We start from the raw sequence: 17,586 nt of genomic DNA on the forward strand, positions 1-17,586 counted from the left end.
GGCGCTCCCTAGAGCCCATCAGCATCGGCTGCCAATGTTTTTTACCCGAAGCTGGAGGATCAGGGAGGTTCGGGGAGTGAGACCTAAGTATGCTGGAAAAAGAATGCATAGGGTGAAAAAGAGAGCTTACTGTAAATAAATAAAGAGGTAAAAACAAATAGGGGTGTGTGGATGAGGACGAAGAATAAGCAAAAAGGTGTCGCCGATCGTCTGGGGTTATTAAGGTTATTCATGTTTTGGTTTGAATTCATGGTGTGCAATATGTATCTTGCTGGGTGGGGGGTGAACCGTACCCGACTGCCTATGTTAACGTCCACTGTTATCCTTCAGCCTTGCAAAGAGATAACAAAATGAGCCATCAGAATCATACCAAACCGCCTTCCTACCTTTCATATTGGGCCTATCCTTAACATGTTGGGTGCTGCAAAATCAGGACGAGCGTGTAACTCAGTGCCTCAGAAGCTGGTCCAGCTTTCCAATTGATTTGATGGCAGGCTAACTCGTTGCCTGTGCCCGGAACACGAGAGGTCAGCACACCAAACTCTTAAGATCTTCCTCCTCTTATCCGAAGAGTTGTGGTTGTATGTTAATTATTGCTGCCAATGGGTGAGCCATGCAAAGAGTAACACAGTATCCTGGCTTTGGGTCAGAGACTCTCACAGACCAGAACACAGAGCTGAGATAAACTGCCGCCGCAATGTGAAGATGGAGTGATGTGCCCACAATCACAAAGTGTTTGGCCAAGGGAGGGTGGAGGGGCTAACTCGTATTAGAACTGCAAGAACAATGCTGCTTTTGCAGGTTCTGGTCTACGGTGATTAGGTGGAGAGGGCGTTTTGTCAGGGTTGGACTGGCCTATAGGGAACTCTGGAGAATTCCTGGTAGGCCTCTGCACCCTGGCCAGGGGTGGACTGGCCTATAGGGAAGTCCGGAGAATTCCTGATAGGCCTCTGCACCCTGGCCTGGGATGGACTGGCCTATAGGAAACTCTGGAGGTTTCCCGGTAGGTCTCTGCACCCTGGCCAGGGATGGACTGGCCTATAGGGAAGTCTGGAGAACTCCTGATAGGCCTCTGCACCCTGACCAGGGGTGGACTGGCCTATGGGTAACTGGAGATTTCCCTGCAGGCCTCTGCACCCTGCCCAGGGATTGACTGGCCTATAGGGAAGTCCGGAGAATTCCTGATGGGCCTCTGCACCCTGGCAAGGGATGGACTGGCCTATAGGGAACTCTGGAGGTTTCCCGGTAGGCCTCTGCACCCTGGCCAGGGTTGGACTGGCCTATAGGGAACTCTGGAGAATTCCTGGTAGGCCTCTGCACCCTGGCCAGGGGTGGACTGGCCTATAGGGAAGTCCGGAGAATTCCTGATAGGCCTCTGCACCCTGGCCTGGGATGGACTGGCCTATAGGAAACTCTGGAGGTTTCCCGGTAGGTCTCTGCACCCTGGCCAGGGATGGACTGGCCTATAGGGAAGTCTGGAGAACTCCTGATAGGCCTCTGCACCCTGACCAGGGGTGGACTGGCCTATGGGTAACTGGAGATTTCCCTGCAGGCCTCTGCACCCTGCCCAGGGATTGACTGGCCTATAGGGAAGTCCGGAGAATTCCTGATAGGCCTCTGCACCCTGGCAAGGGATGGACTGGCCTATAGGGAACTCTGGAGGTTTCCCGGTAGGCCTCTGCACCCTGGCCAGGGTTGGACTGGCCTATAGGGAACTCTGGAGAATTCCTGGTAGGCCTCTGCACCCTGGCCAGGGGTGGACTGGCCTATAGGGAAGTCCGGAGAATTCCTGATAGGCCTCTGCACCCTGGCCTGGGATGGACTGGCCTATAGGGAACTCTGGAGGTTTCCCGGTAGTTCTCTGCACCCTGGCCAGGGATGGACTGGCCTATAGGGAAGTCTGGAGAACTCCTGATAGGCCTCTGCACCCTGACCAGGGGTGGACTGGCCTATGGGTAACTGGAGATTTCCCTGCAGGCCTCTGCACCCTGTCCAGGGATGGACTGGCCTATAGGGAAGTCTGGGGAATTCCTGGTAGGCCTCTGTACCATCTTTTTGAACAGGCATTAGTCAGTTTCACAATGTACACAGGGACTTGGGACGCGCACGGGAGGCGGGGACTCCCAAATCCCTCTGTCCTCAAAGAGCTTCGAATGATTAACCCACAAAGCCACTCTCAAACAAAAGGCCGGGCGGCCAATAAACTCGGTGTCTGCCAACACTGCTCACTTCTTCGCCTTGAGAAGGCCGGGCTGCCATTCTGTCTGCTAGCTCTGCACTTCAAACTCGCCTTTTGACTGTCTGATCAGATCTCGCACCCGCGAGTCGCCCACCCTTCGTCGGCTCGTACATCCCCAACCCAACCGAGCCACACGCCGCCTTGCTTCCTGGTCGGGCCATGGAGATCCTCCGCGTTGTCTGCCTTTTGGCACTGATTGCGGGGAGCCGAAGCCAAGAGCAAACGTGAGTGCCTGCCGACCCGCCTTCGAATAGCTGCGTCTCGCCTGAATAATTGTGATGGCAATTTCAAAACTGGGGAGATGTCAGCAGAGAGCCCTCGCAGCTTCGGTGGGGGGTGGGGGTCTTTGGGGGTAGGGTGTTACTTTGGTAGTGCCCTCGATAATCCACACGGTGCACCGTGCAAGGCCTCTGCGCCGGTTTATGTGGCATCTGTTGTATAGTCAAACATTGCATGAGATTGTATGAATGTGCCCAGAAAAAAAAAGATTGCGAATGTTTTTCTCATTTATGTACACCAGGGGCTAGATTACAGACATTGTGCCAGGTGTGTTGCTAGTTCTGGAAAAGATCCAGGGCTATAATAATAATAATTATTATTATTATTATTTAGCATTTATATAGCGCTACGAACCCCCAGGTATCTGAGCGCTGCTTATTATTACACACAGTGTGTGGTGCTTATTTATCGAGCTCGGAAGGATGAAAGGCTGAGTTTGGCCTGAGCCTCTACTCGCTGTGCTATCGGACCGGCTATGCTAATGTCGGGACTGTCGCGACTAGGGGGAAGCTAGCTATCCTTTTGGTTGTAGCCCCTGAGCTTCTATGCGGGGCTACAACCAAAAGACCAGGGGCTACAACCAAAAGACCCCTTATCCCCTCCACCTAACAACGCCTCTGCATTTTGCACTGATGCAAGTGCAAAGTTGCACAGTATTAGCACTAAAACACTGGGACACATTAGAAAGCCATTAAACCATGGCACGTGCAGTTTGCATGGTATAGCCACCAGGGCAAAAATTGCCCTAGTGCCCAAAGATATATTTTTGATGCATTTCTGCACCAGGGCAAAGTTTGCTCTAGTGCTAATACCATTCCGTGTTAGCACTAGTTTGCCCTGGTGAATAATTGCAGTGAAAATGTGTCTTTTTGGCAATTGTTGCCCTAGTCTAGTGTATTCGAACTGCATTTGTCATTGTGCAACGATTTTCTAATATGTCCCCGTGTTTTTAGAACTAGGGCAATCTTTGCCCTAGTGCCTAGTGCTAATACCGTGCAACTTTCCACTTGCACCTGTGCAAAGTTTCAATAATCTGGCCATAGAAATGCAAAAAAGCGCTAACTTTTAGTCTTCGTGCCACAGAAAAGTATATCACATTTTTCCAATGCACGTGCAATTTGCAACTATTACACGTGCCAGATCAATGGATTTGTGTTAGTGACATATGCAGGTGGGCTTTCCCTGGTGCACGCGGAACCCCCCCGCCCCCAGATCCCTGGTGCACACGGAACCACTCCCCCCCCCCGGACCTCCAGACATCATTTTGAAATGGAGTCCTGTGCATCCTCAACGACAGCCGGTCCTCTTTATCGACGTAAAAGGCCTCCTCCCAATTCCACTGTATGGCGACAATGTGTTCTTTACGGCTAGTCTCGTCGATCCACCCAATCTTAGGCAGGCTGAGGGAGAAGTAGACTGTGTGCCATTCAAGTGTGAGCCTGTGGAGCCACGCCCCCTAAACTGGGCCTCGTGCTGTGCTGCAATGTGAGCCGGTGGAGCCAAGCACCCTCAGCGGGGCCTCATGGTGTGTTGCAATTTGAGCCCGTGGAGCCAAGCCCCACCAAGCTTCGCCTCATGCTGTGCAGCAATGTGAGCCCGTGGAGCCAAACCCCCTAAACTGGGCCTCATGCTGTGCAGCAATGTGAGCCCGTGGAGCCAAACCCCCTAAACTGGGCCTCATGCTGTGCTGCAACGTAAGCCTGTGCAGCCAAGCCCTATAAGCTGGGCCTCATGCAGTGCGTGCAATGTGAGCCGTGCAGCCAGCCCCACAAGCTGAGCCTCCTGCTGTGCAGCAATGTTTTCACCTTTCAATGGAAGGCATCTTTAACTGTGGCTCGTCTGATGCTTAAGACCACAACTCCCATGAGTCCCCACCATTCACTAAGCTGGCAAGGGCTATTGGGAGTAGTAGTCCAAAACAAGTGGCGATCCAAAAGTTGCCCAGTGGTGGTAGACCCTGTCTTAATGTAATGTAAGGTGGTCTTAAATAGCACGACTCTTAACTCTTTGTTGGGTGAACATTACTTTTTTTTAAGACGATGTTCTTTTAATAACATTGTTGATATAGGCACTGGACACCACAAGCTGAATGGCCCTTGGCGTAAACATAGTGTATTATTATCACCCTAAATCAATTGTTTCTATATATTTTGGCATCAAGTTGCTAAAACGCTTTGTGGTTCATTTATTATTTGAACCTGAGAACATCGGGTTACCCTATGTATATAATTCAGCAGTAAACACACAACCCACGTGGCTGCCTAATCTGTTCCCAAACTAGCAGCCGGATCCTCATAAAAAAAATAAAAAAAACGTTGCCAAGAGCCTTCTTCAAAAGGTGGATTGGGGGTGCTTTCTGGCTCCCAGGTCATACTGCCCCATAGTTCAGTGATGCACATTTTTCAAGTGTGCTTTCATGCTTCAGCAATGACCAGGGAAGCAGATCAGTTGAGGCGTTCACGGTTGAATACAATTCACTAGAGGCAAAGAATTCTGGTCATTGTAGTTTGTCCTAGCCGGCCAGGAACCAACTCTCCCACATTACGTGATGTTTCAACCTCAGTGTGGAGGGCAAGAGGGGAAATTGCTAGCAATGTGACTCTCTTTAGTTGTGCATGGACCACCCATTTTCAGCGCCTCTGAAGTCTGGGAATCCCGGCAATGTGATCTTCAAAAGTGGCTGAGGGGCACTTCCAGGCCCCCAGCTTGTCATGAGCAAGGTTGTTGTACAATCCCTCTGTGCTCTGTATTTAAAATGATTAATTTCAGGCTTCTAAAAGGCTGTTCAGGTTAGCACAATCTATTGTTATAGATCACCACAGTACACCCCGGCATAACTAACTCCCTTGGAATCTATAAGCATCATGGTCCACCAAGCGAGGACCGCAAACAATCCTTATCTTCTCACGCAGTCTCCAATTTCTCAAATCTCTTAAAACGCACAGGCCGCAATTCACAGTACTGCACTATTGGTAAAAGATGCCAGCCCATACACTGACCCTGCACTGCGCTCCACTGCTCTTGGCTAGGCCGACACTTTAAACGGATATATACATTTTGGCCGTGGCACAATTGTTTGTGGCCGAATTGACTGTGGTCTCAATGCACTTTGCTGAGTCGAGTTTGTATGGCGGCAGCTCAAAGAAGCAAGGTAAGCAGTTGAAATGATTTGAGTGCCGAAAGCAACACCACAGGTCCTACATTGGCTCAAAGGGAGTCGAGCACGGTTGAGCCAGCTTGGCAATGTCTACAGGCAGTAAACAGGGTTCCAAACCTCTGGGCCTCTGGGTTGCTCTGAGGCCCAGTCAACGGTCTCCAAGGACAAGGTGAGTCCTTCGTTTTGCACTTCCACTCCAAGAAGCTTCCGTGCAGCATTCAAGGGGTCCTTCACCCCCAGTGAGCAGTATCCTTTTTTTATTGCACAGGGATCTGAGAGGTTTCCACCCACTGCAGTGCCATTCACAATGCTCCCCTCGGATGGTTAGAGGACAGAGCTTTCCTTTAACTTGGAGCCCTCTGTCTTCACATCTAAGTCAGAGGATTTTGGAATAGATGTTTTCCTACCCTAATAAGATGAAATATTACAGGGGATTTGTCCAAAGGAAGCCTGTCGTCAGGGGTGCAATCAAAGCAGCTGTAACAATTCTCCTTTGCCTTCTACTATCATATCCAGAGTGCTGCGTCACTCTGCAGGAAGTGGGGCGGGGCAGTACATGCAGGGAGCCTTAGCAGAAACCAAGATGGTGGCACCACTCTCCTGGCCTACCCTCTACACTGGGCTATACTTATTCCATCCCTTCCCATGTCTGCTGATTTAAAAAGGATTCCATTAATCAGTGCCTTGGTGTAAGTGTGTCTTTTTTAATGTCAGGTCTGCCTTTGAAGCACCAGTTCCCAAGGGACATCCTGGGAGTTCCTTTGCCCTGGGAGGGCGCTGTTGCCCTTCCTTAGGCTGATCAAAAGGGCAGCTTTATGGGCATTGCTCCAGATGGCTGCAGTGGAGACAATCAGGCAAGTCAAACAAATCAGTCCTGTCACAGCTGAAGCCGCTATCTAAACTGACACTAATGTGATATTCAAAAGCAGGAGCTCTATAATTGTAAAACCCTCCAGTAGCCACCATGCCATACCCAGGCATGGCTTATATTTACAGTTTAATGTGCCCACCAGGCTGACTAGGATACACACTTACTATAGTTTAAATCAGAGTGGAAGATGATTAAAAAGCCACCCCTGCCTGTTGGAACTTTGATTCAGCAGCTATCAGGAATGCACGTGACCTTTAAACCTGCCCTGTTGAAGTGATGGAGATGGATGTCAGGAGACTGTCTCAGGAAAGCCACGTGGGTGCACTGTAATTTTGGGATGGAACATTAGGAAATGGGGGACTGGGGGTGTGATTAGCAAACACCCATTCAGAAACAGAATTACTCGCATAATTTTATTGCTTGAAAATTAAAAATGTTTGGTCTTTCCCGCCCCCACCAGATGGCATTCTGTTGTGGGTTCAAATTGCTGTGCAAGCTGCTACTTGCAGATTTACAGTCAGGATGGCGCCATGAAGCTAATTCATGCACTTTTTGCTCACTTTTACCACAACTAATTATATATATTGTCAGGTTGGTTTAGTATATGATTTGTGCACATTTCAAGTCATCGTCATAAAAGTGTTGTTTTATCCCTACATTTTTACACTTTTACAAGCTCATTACTTGCCTGACATGACACCTCCCATAGTCCCGCTTCTACCCCCACCCTTCCATAGCTCCATCCACTTCCTCATGCTGAACCCCGCAGGAAGTGGGCTCTAGAGTACACGTTTTCACTTCTAGCACTGTGAATATGCCTCCCCATAACACTGAGGGAACAGAACATGAAGGAGACGGCATGAAGAAATATGTAGAACTCCTGTGCTTGTTTGAATGCAAGTATGATTGGATCTGAGTGAAGTTGGTACTTACCCATCCCCACCTGGCCTGAGAACACAAGCAACTGCCCCAACATCTGCCAATGGTTATGAATTGTCACTCTTGAGTTATACTGACAGCAGTGGTCTAGAGATGGGAACACAAATAACTTGCTGTCCAAGACACACTACTTCACAGCGCTACAAATAATAAGTGTTACTACGGTGTTGTGAGTCGTAGGTCCGCAGGTTACGCGGCCCGATCGCCACCCGCTACGACTACGCCACGCACCCTATGCATCGACACTCAACGCCACTCTTGCCTTAAAACCTGCACCCCGAACCCTCTGCAACAAAGCTCACATAGACTTAGGGCGTGGTGTTGTGCGCTGCCCGATTGACACACGCTACGACTACACCATGCACCCTACGTATCGACAATCGATGCTGTTCTTGCCTTAAAACCTGCCTGCTGAGCCCTCTGCAGCAAAGCCTGCACAGGCTAAGGGCACAGTGTTGTGCGCTGCAGGTGTTTGCCGCCAAAGGTGCGTGGGGCACCCTTGATCTGTACAACTATATCGCCCACCCTCCAACCTCCTGCAATGTCTGCCCTATTCACCCTCACTGCTGCAGGCCCCTGGCTGGCCGCGGCGCTCCCACCTGCTTACTATCTGCCCAAAGCCCCAGGTAAGCCCCTGCACGCTGGCCTGCTACTCTTTATGCGCCTATACTGTGCTTCCTTCATCCACTCCCATTCCCCACCGCTTCCTGCTCCCCTCCACCACTCTAACCCTCTCTCATCTGCTCTTCTCACCACCCCTGATGCAAAACTGCTCAGTGCTTTCTTCCTGACCATACCATACACCTCTCCATCCACACCCTCCACCCATCATACCCCGTAGCGCACCCAACGACGCCAGCCTCCCGCAATGCCGCCTATGCCCATGATTCCCCACTGGCCCCCAACACCTCACCTCATGACACACCCAACCCTTGCCCACCTGACTCCCCCCAAAGACCACCCTCTTACCTGTGCTCTTATCAACGTGTGCTGTGCCCTCGCCCAGGACATTGACATTCACAACCTCATTATCTCCCCAAGCTTGACCTCCTGGCATTAACCGAAATCTGGCTCCATGACACTGCAGTCCCTCCCTCTTCACTGCCATCCCCCCGGCTTTGCCATCCTTCGCAATGACTGTGTCTCCCAAAAAGGTGATGGAGTCACAACTATCTTCAAAGACGCTCTCCACATCCACACCACCGCCACAAACCCCCTCACCAACCAACCAACCCCTCCTCAACCCTCCCCCCACCACCACCGTTGGCAACAACATCGACAAACATGTCACCTTGTACAACATCACCCTCACCATGGTTGTGGACACCTTTGCCCCCCTAAAAAATCACTCCCTCAAGCCCTCCTCTCCTACCAACACCTGGTATACCCCTGAGCTCTGTGCCTTCTGCTCCAAAAAGCGTGCCAGCAAATGTGCCTGGTACACATGCCCCTCCACCGAGAACAAGACCCAATTTGCCTCCATTGCCAAAGCCTATAAAAATGCCAGCCACCTCGCCAACATTTCTGCCCACTCCTCCAGAATTGCAAATGTGGAATCCGACTCTTGTGAACTCTTCCGAATCCTCAGAGAGCTGGAGTTGCCTGCCATGCCCCCCTCCACTGTCTCAAAAGACGATGCCTGGTTAAATAGCATCCAGCAAGCCCTTTTGGACAACATCTCCCTCCTTCAAACCAAAATCCTGCACAAAGGCTCCTCCTTCAACCCCCCATCTCAGCCCCTCCTGCCTCCCACTTATACACCTTTGCAGCACCCCCTCTTCATATTGCGCCACCTCACCACCCTAGAGGTTGCCTCACTCCTCAACAGCCTCAAACCCTCCATATGCAGAGCAGACATCTGTCCAGCTCCCCTTATCAAAGAATGTTCAGACACCCTGATCCCTCTCATTGCTGCCATCATCAATGCCTCATTCGACTCCTGCTCCATCCCACCCACCATCAAAGAAGCCTGGATCACCCCCCTCCTGAAGAAACCCTCCCTTGACCCTGCCTTTCGTGATAACTACAGGCCTATCACTTCTGTCCCATTGCTCTTGAAAATAATAGACAGCGTCGCCTGTATCCAGGTCCAAGATCATCTAGAAAAACGCCACCTCCTCAGTCCCCGCCAATCTGGCTTCTGCCCTGGTCATGGTACTGAGTCCACCCTCCTGAACCTAAAAATCAACTATATGATGCCAGAGACTCTGGGAACCTTTCCCTCCTCATGCAACTAGACGTGTCTGCTGCCTTTGCCTTGGTTGACCATATCATACTGTGCAACCACCCCTCCACTGCCACCCTATTCTCCCCCGAAGCATGCCAGTGGATCTCATCCATGTTCAACCGCACCTCACGTATCTTCACCGGAAACCACTCCTCCAATCCTAGTGCCATCCCCTGTGAGGTTCCCCAAGGCTCATGGATCTCCCCCACCCTCTACAACATATTTACCAAGCCCCTCTTTGACTTCCTCAACTCCATCCAAATCAAATATACTAACTATGCCGACGACACCCAGATCCTCACCCCTCTTTCCGGCATCCATCACCAAGACACTGCCAAAATTAACTGCATCTATGAATCTGTCCAATCCTGGATGGCAACACATGGACTTTGTTTGAATGATGACAAAACCGAGCTCCTGCTTGGCGGCAATCCAGCCCACCTAGCCAAACTCGACCCTGAATACTCCCACTTCACCATTGACAATAACACCATTCCTGGTCAAAACCCTGGGCGTCCACCTGGACTCCACTCTCTCCCTCGTCAAGCATGTGAATTCCATCACCTCCTCATCAGCATATACTGCCAAAGTCATCAACGGCTGCCGCTCTTACCTCATCACCGACAATTGCATCAACATCGCACAAGCTACCATCTGCTCCAAGTTAGATTATTGCAACTCTCTCCTCGCTGATACATCCAAATGTAACCTGCTAAAACTACAAACTGCTCAATATAATGCCCTCCGTGCTGCCCTGGGTCTGGAAAAATCCGACCACATCTCACAAGCCAGGAGAGACGCCCACTGGCTGCCAGTGCAGGACGTGTCTCCTTCAAAATTCTTCCTTTAATCCAGAGCTGCATCAATAACACTGCCCCCCAATACCTCCCAGAGCAAATGATCAAACCGAATTTCATAGGAATCCATTAATTTTGCACCTGTATGAAATTCCCAGACAGACGTACAACCAGGTGGTTTTGTAGGCAGATCAGTAACAAAGACGAGGTAATACATTTCCCCTCCCGCCTGTTCCACCTGCAAAAAATGAATAAAATGTCTCAGTATAAGTATGCTGGGCTTCCCATATTGTAAATGATAGCTTTTTGTACCTCAACCTGCCCACCGCCCGGTCCTCTCCTCCCCCTGATCCAATACCGCCAATATCGCTAGTAATGCAACTTGGCATGTCAGGTCGCATATATACATAAGTGTTGCACCCCTTCTGCAGACGGCTTAAAAACAATGGCATGGAAGTTGGGCCAGAGCAATGCCAGTGATTATGATTAATTAAAATCCGTTTAAACCTCCCTTTTTGGTGTTAGCTTCTCTCCCTAAGTGATAGATGATATGCTCAGACGTGGCTCCGTAGCTCAGTGCCTCATAAGGAGCGCAGATGCACTTGACCGATGAGCCTCAGCCAGGCAAAACATGTATGTCCTTCCTTGCATTCCTCTATAAACCTTATGCGGCCTGGCAGTTCAAGCAGGATCGCGCACATTGGAGGCAGGGTAAAGACTGATTTGCATAGGGTTGATCTGCATCTGTAATACAACATCTGGGAGCAATGCCAATGGTTCTGATCAACGTGTCCCCCATCAAGAAAACATGAAGGAGGCTAGAAATCACCCCAGAGAGCTGTGCCCGCAGGGGCTTGAGCTCAAATGGGAACTTTAGTATGCAGTCCTGCAACAGATCTTCAGTCCTGCAACAGAGCTTCTTCAGTGCTTTGAGTCGCAGCAAACTACGAAGGGTTAAAAATGCCCTCCCCTGATCCCACCTCAAACCTTTGATCAGTGGGCACAGCGGGGCAATGAAAAACAAAGGAGCAAAAAGATGCATGGATACATTTTCTATTTAAAGCCATTCCTTTTATCCTGAAGTCCTCAGAGGAGAAACATGCTTTATTTATTTATTTATTTATTTATGTATTCGATGAGTCACAGCTGAGGAGGACATCAAAGGTGAATGCATGCTCTGATTAGGCTGCACATATTCATTCCTTTTTTAAAAGAAGGCAGCTTAACCATGGCCGATTAAAAATGGTGCTAAGGGCAAATCTGTCATCTAAACCAGATGTAAGAAGAAGATCTAATACCTCAGAACCACAGTAAAACAGCTCATCTGATAATGAACACTACATATTAATATCATGCTTGTATATGTAGTGCTGTGACACTAGGATCCCATCTGATAAGGGCGGGGCAGCCTAAGCTTTATTGATTTCTAATTATGAAATGATGCTGGTAATTCTGTCTCTGAAAATGGGCTCTGCCAATCAGATTTCACTTCCATAATGCCCTGTGCCAAAAAGCATAGTGCACACATGCATCCTTGCTGTGGCTTTCTACTGACATCCGCAGCAGCTGCTCTGCAGTGGCAGCAGGGCAAGTTCAAAGGTCACATATGCATTCTTGAACACAGTAGCTGGAACCCAAAGTTCCAACAGACAAGGGTGCTTTTAACATTAAGCACCGGTGGTTCAAAATATTATAATTGTGTGCCCCAGAAAGCTGGTGGCAATTGGTAAAAACCAAATATAAGCCATTTCTGGTTTTGGCATGTGGCTGCTGAGAACACACAATTATATATTTATGTTATTATCAGCCTGGTGAACAGTGTCTCATTCATGACACAGTTTGGTGTGCATTAAGCTGTCTGGAATGGATGTAGTCACAACAACCATGTGGGTTCCACCCAGCAAGCCTTTATTTGATCGCCCTGAGAAGGGTTGTCACATCTTCCAGGGTTCAGCCGGGAACTGGCACTTCAAAAGTAGTCCTGTCTTTAGAAGGGCCACCTCTCAACAGGGTGCTGATTACAGGAGTTCTTTTGATGTAGGCAGACAAATGGGGTGGAGTTAGAGCAGTCCAGGAGATAGCTTCAGTCGATAAAAGGGTCTCACTATCTTGGATTTTGCTAGTGCTCCCAAACTCCCCACTTGCTGCAGACAACACACTCTGGGTATGACACCTTAAAACAAAGGGCACTTGTTACAGAAACCTGGGTTGTATCCTTAGTAACAGGTTTGGTGTGGACCAATCCACTATAGTATTTTACCTATCATCTTTGGACCATGCTTGAAGAAGGATTCACCTCAAACTCTGTTGGGGGTACAATCTGCTCCAATGTACTCTGCTGTAGAGGGGAAGACACGGAGGTACATGGAAGTGGATGGCTCCTTTTCTTAACCATCCCAACAGCCTATTTGAGATCTCCAGGTGAGTGGCTTGACAAGGTGTACTGCAACTGAGACCACTGGTACCCATGACCTGCAAATTGGAGGTGAAAGAACCCTGTAAGTGGTCTACCAACCTTCCTGGTTAGGAAGGGCAGATGAAGGGACTCACCTTGCTCCTGGGACTCTGGACTGGGTCTCCGAGCTACGTCAAAGTCCAGAAAGCAGCCAAAAGCCTGCCTCCTTCCTCAAGATGCTTTTCAAGCTGGCTCTAACTTGCTCGGTTCACTTTGAGACTTTAAAGGACCTACAACCAGTTTCTGAAACTTCATATCTTAGCTGCTTTACAAGTCGTCTCAACACTAACTTGTCCCACTGAAGTGCATCATGCCATCTCGACTCGATTGCCCGCTTCACTCCGTGGAAGCCACTGACTCGCTGTGTCTGAATCACTGACTCGATCCAATAAAAGCATCACCACAACTCGACTGGAACCAATGGAAGCCATCTGCGCGCCTTTTCAAAAGCTCATTTGACCAAGCGGAATCCCCGTCTTGATTCAACTCCGCTGCCGGCTTAACCTTTTGAAAGCCATCTACTCGATCCGTCCTGAATGCAGACTGGAGCCACTGGGAGCTAGGTCTTGGAATCCTCATGATGCCAGCTCATTGTAGGGACAGCAGGACTAGACCGGCTCGTTTGCAGAAAAGTGTCTAAAATCCTTGCTCAATGCTGTGCAGCATGTCCCCCTGGACCACCTTATAGGCCCCCAGTGACTTGTAAGCCCCCTTCTCTACCTTTTGAAAGACACATTCAGAAACCTTGACATGCTGCTGCTGGAATCTTTGCCTGAGCACCCCTGTCAACAAACCTAGTGTGCCCCTTTATTTTAAAGTCTGTTTTTTCTGTGTTTTCCCTTACACGAGTGGGCAAGTAGTATTATTTTTAGTTGTTTGCATTTTCTTTAGTTTAACTTTTTTTAGAACTTTGGTTGGACAATCTTTTATTTTGTTACTACAATAACATTGTTGCTTGAATTTCTTCTGTTAGAGCTCACACCCCTCCTGGAGATTATAGCCTGTCATCTGCCTGAGCTACCCTAAGTGGCGAAGGAGGTATTCCTGTTGGGCTGTGCCTCTTCCACCTTTATGACTGGGATCTTTGCCTGTTTAGTAGTAGTATGGGGCTGAGCTGGAGTTTTAGTCACTTCTCCACCCTCTACTCCTGCAGAGCTGTATTCATTTCATCACAAGCGCTTCATGCTGCACTCCTCCCACCTCTAAGCACTGAAAGAATAGGAGGACTGTTACCCAGTTTTATGTTACTCAATTTATCAACCTTGGAAGGATGAAGAGCAGTCAACCCTCTGACTGCAGGTTACACACAGGTGTCCGCACTTAACAATCAGAGCTATTTTACCTGTTTATTCAGTGCTGGCAATGGAAATATTTACTGTGGGATCCCCCCAGCAATCTGTGGGTGGCACAGTGAGAGAATTAAGATCAATCCAGAACACCTTGAAAATAAACCATGAGTGGAGTGTTTGCTATGATGATACTGGCTAGGTATAAAAGGTGCCCAGCTTTTAAACTTTAGTCTGTGCAGTTAAATGACAGCCAGAATGACATGAACTGAAAGGCCAAATTAGGCCTCTGCTTTGAGATACATTACATCCTGTGACAAGTCACAATAAAAATATGACAGGCCTAAAACCGTAACACAGAAAAAGGACCTGGTGAATAGAAGGATGTGTCTTGTTGAAATAACACAATGAACAGTGTATCACAGAACAGATGGGTCTTGCTGAAAATGACACAAGGAAAAGTGTATTAAAACACATGTGTGTCTTTCTGCAGATGAATCCTGGAGAATGCTGAAAAGCATAATCGGAGTGCAGATTGGAAAGTCACATCACTGTGTTGATTGAGAGACAAAGGCAGTATTATTTTCAGTGAAACTGCCACCCATCAAATGGCGGTGCACTATGACAACTCAGAGCACAAAGTGGGCTTCGCTTTCAAAATGTTCAAATCATGCATTTCACGTGACTAAGACCCACTTTTCAGCACACAAACGTACAGCAGATAAATAAAAATATATTTGTGAATGACTAAAATAAACAGCACTGTTCTTTCAACTGTCATATTTAAAAACCAATGCTGTGTGCAAAGAAATAAGAAATCCACCCATGCAAAAGCAAAGTGAACCATGATAAGTAAAATACACAGTATTTCAAAGAATAAGGGCTGATATTTGAAAATGCAACATGTAAGTTTCATTTCACCCAGGACAATGTGTGGGTCTCTGGGCAGAATTTGCAAATTACTTCCCCCGACTGCAGGCTCTAGGCCTCCTTATCTGGAAAAGGGATGCCTTTGAGGCTGATGCATTGTAGTTATTTTACAGTTATTTACAACAGCAATAAAGTAACTGAAGCCCTGGCAAGAGAGCACCGAATGGATTAAATGTCAGGCTATGTAAACATCAAACTCGGAGAACAGAGCCCGGCCCGCATCACGTGGCTTTTAGGAAATAGAAACCAGCAGGGCTGAGCTGGGCTGTTTATGGAGAAATGAAACTAAAGATCATATATATTAGTGAAGTGCCTATAGATTTGTATTGGACATGTCATTTTCCTCCATAACATTTGATTCAAAAGGCGCTCAGAGTCCATTCATATGTCACCTGAAAGCTACTGACAAGCCGGTTATTGTAATGTAAATATCGGTCACTTGCCCCAAAAATATTCTAAATCTGAAAGCTGTTGAGTGTCTGATGTAAATTAGTTATTTGGACATTAAATGTGCCGAAGCTAAAGTAAGCTTCACTAATCCGTCATGAGGAGAGGAATATTAATATATTTATTTATTTGTTTATTAGATATATATATTATTTTTTTATATATATATATATATATATACGTTCTGAACACTCACAGGGCATAGCAGGTTCGTCTCCCCTCCCTATTATTCTTCTGATTTGTTGTATTGTCAATTCAATTAATTATCTCTGTTGTAATTCATTGTCTCCCTGTCCCCACCCTGTTGCCCTGTGGGCGCTTTGAAACAGTTTTGCTAATTGTATAAGCGCCTAACAAGTGACCAAAAAATAAAATATATATATATATATGAGCAACCCACACGAAAGTGGCGAAACCTGTCGGCCTTCCGTTCCCTGCTGGCTATAGAACTCTTTATGGGGAGGAGAAATATACATGTATGGCTTAGCAGCAATTTTAACAAATTTTGTTTTGGAATAATAAAGTTCGATACTTAAATGAAACGGATGCTGTTGCTCTTTGGAATCATAATTATTTCAAGTCGAATCACGGGAGTGCTGCTCACTGCAACGGCGGTCCTTATTGTCATTGAATTGAACTATATATATATATATATATATATATATCTCATGTCATTTATTGAAAATTACAAACTTTTGCCATGTAGGTACTTTTTTGCTAAAATTGGACATGGAAAAAAAATGTGAATCTCAAAGGGGAGTTGCAATATGTCTCTTCTAGACTCCTGAACCAATTCTGATAGTGGGGTTGGACTTGGGGTGGAGAGGAATGTAAATGTCTGATCTTGGTTGCGAGATCTTAAGTTAGGACCGCCTATTGTTCACTTTCCTTGGCACGGGCTTAGAGAGTACAAAAGTCTTGCACTATGGAAAAGGGAGAGCTGCTAAACATCTTGAGGAATCACCTTTCACCTAACTGGGGGTATTCTGAGACAGCTGCCAAAAATCACCAAAGGAGATCTGCTGAAATTTCATCTGAGTGGAAATATTGGAACAGGGCTGGAGGTTTCTACTGGAGGGCAGACTAGAAAACAGATGATATGATACTTATCTGGAGCCATAGAGGGGGGATTGCTGTGGGATCCCATTGACTGAAGTGCTGGCCAGAATCCTGTATTTCCCTAAACACAAAGCTCTGCTCAGTCTCAATGTGTGCCAAGCACAGCGCTTTCCAAAAGTAAGTAGATTGGCCAACACAATGTCAGCATGGGGATCTATTTAATTAACCCATTTCCTTTCGTTAGTGGGTTCCCTTCCATTAGCGGGTGGGGGGAAAATTGTGTAGACCCTTACCATATTTGACTATATATTAATTTAATAAACTCCCAAATAGATTGATGCAGGGGGGAGCTGGGAAGAATTCAAAACGTTCACCCTCTCACCTAGCGGGTCGGTACAAGATAGTAATTTAAAGTAATTTGGGTGCCTTGATTTGGTTCTATTTTCATTCAATCCCAGTTTCTTTTTCGCTGCGAAAATGAAACGGGCTATGGATGAACGTCGTACCCCTTGATTTTCCTGTTCACCCCTGGCTTTCCTAATTAACATTGTGCCCTTTTCTAAAACGAAATGCCCAACATCAAAACCTGTTTTAAACAAAAACTATTCTTGCCACCAAAACGAAATTGACAATAGCCGCCATCTCCAAACTTTGCCTTTCAACCCAAAATATACTTGTCCTAAAAACTTGCTTTTAAATAAAAGGTATCCTTATCTGAAAACGAAATTCCCTATTGTCACGACTCTTTCAATGTTGCACTTAACAAAGGGGTGCCCTTGGCCCCATAAATAAAAATTCTAAACCGTCCAACTTCCCTAACACAGCCTTTAAGTGAGGGGAATGGGGTTGGAAAAACAACATTCATAATCATGCCCATTTTTACTGTCCAACTTCCCCAAC

The 17,586-nt window shown here is 47.4% G+C and overlaps 1 protein-coding gene across 2 annotated transcripts in view; it reads left to right on the forward strand.

The window, feature by feature from the left end:
* The window catches only part of C5 (complement C5), a 478,994-nt gene that overhangs the window by 36,895 nt on the left and 424,513 nt on the right, over positions 1-17,586 (forward strand). The window contains exon 1 of one of the 2 annotated variants that reach the window (XM_069609526.1): positions 2,223-2,463. The exons of the other annotated variant lie outside the window; for it this stretch is intronic. Coding sequence (XP_069465627.1) covers positions 2,399-2,463 — 65 coding nt within the window. The 5' untranslated portion in view covers positions 2,223-2,398. Of the gene's footprint in view, positions 1-2,222; positions 2,464-17,586 lie in introns of those variants that run through there. 2 annotated transcript variants of the gene reach the window in all.

The sequence above is a fragment of the Ambystoma mexicanum genome, chromosome 8 (genome assembly GCF_040938575.1).
Source record: "Ambystoma mexicanum isolate Mex_15411 chromosome 8, UKY_AmexF1_1, whole genome shotgun sequence".
Taxonomy (NCBI): Eukaryota; Metazoa; Chordata; class Amphibia; order Caudata; family Ambystomatidae; genus Ambystoma; species Ambystoma mexicanum.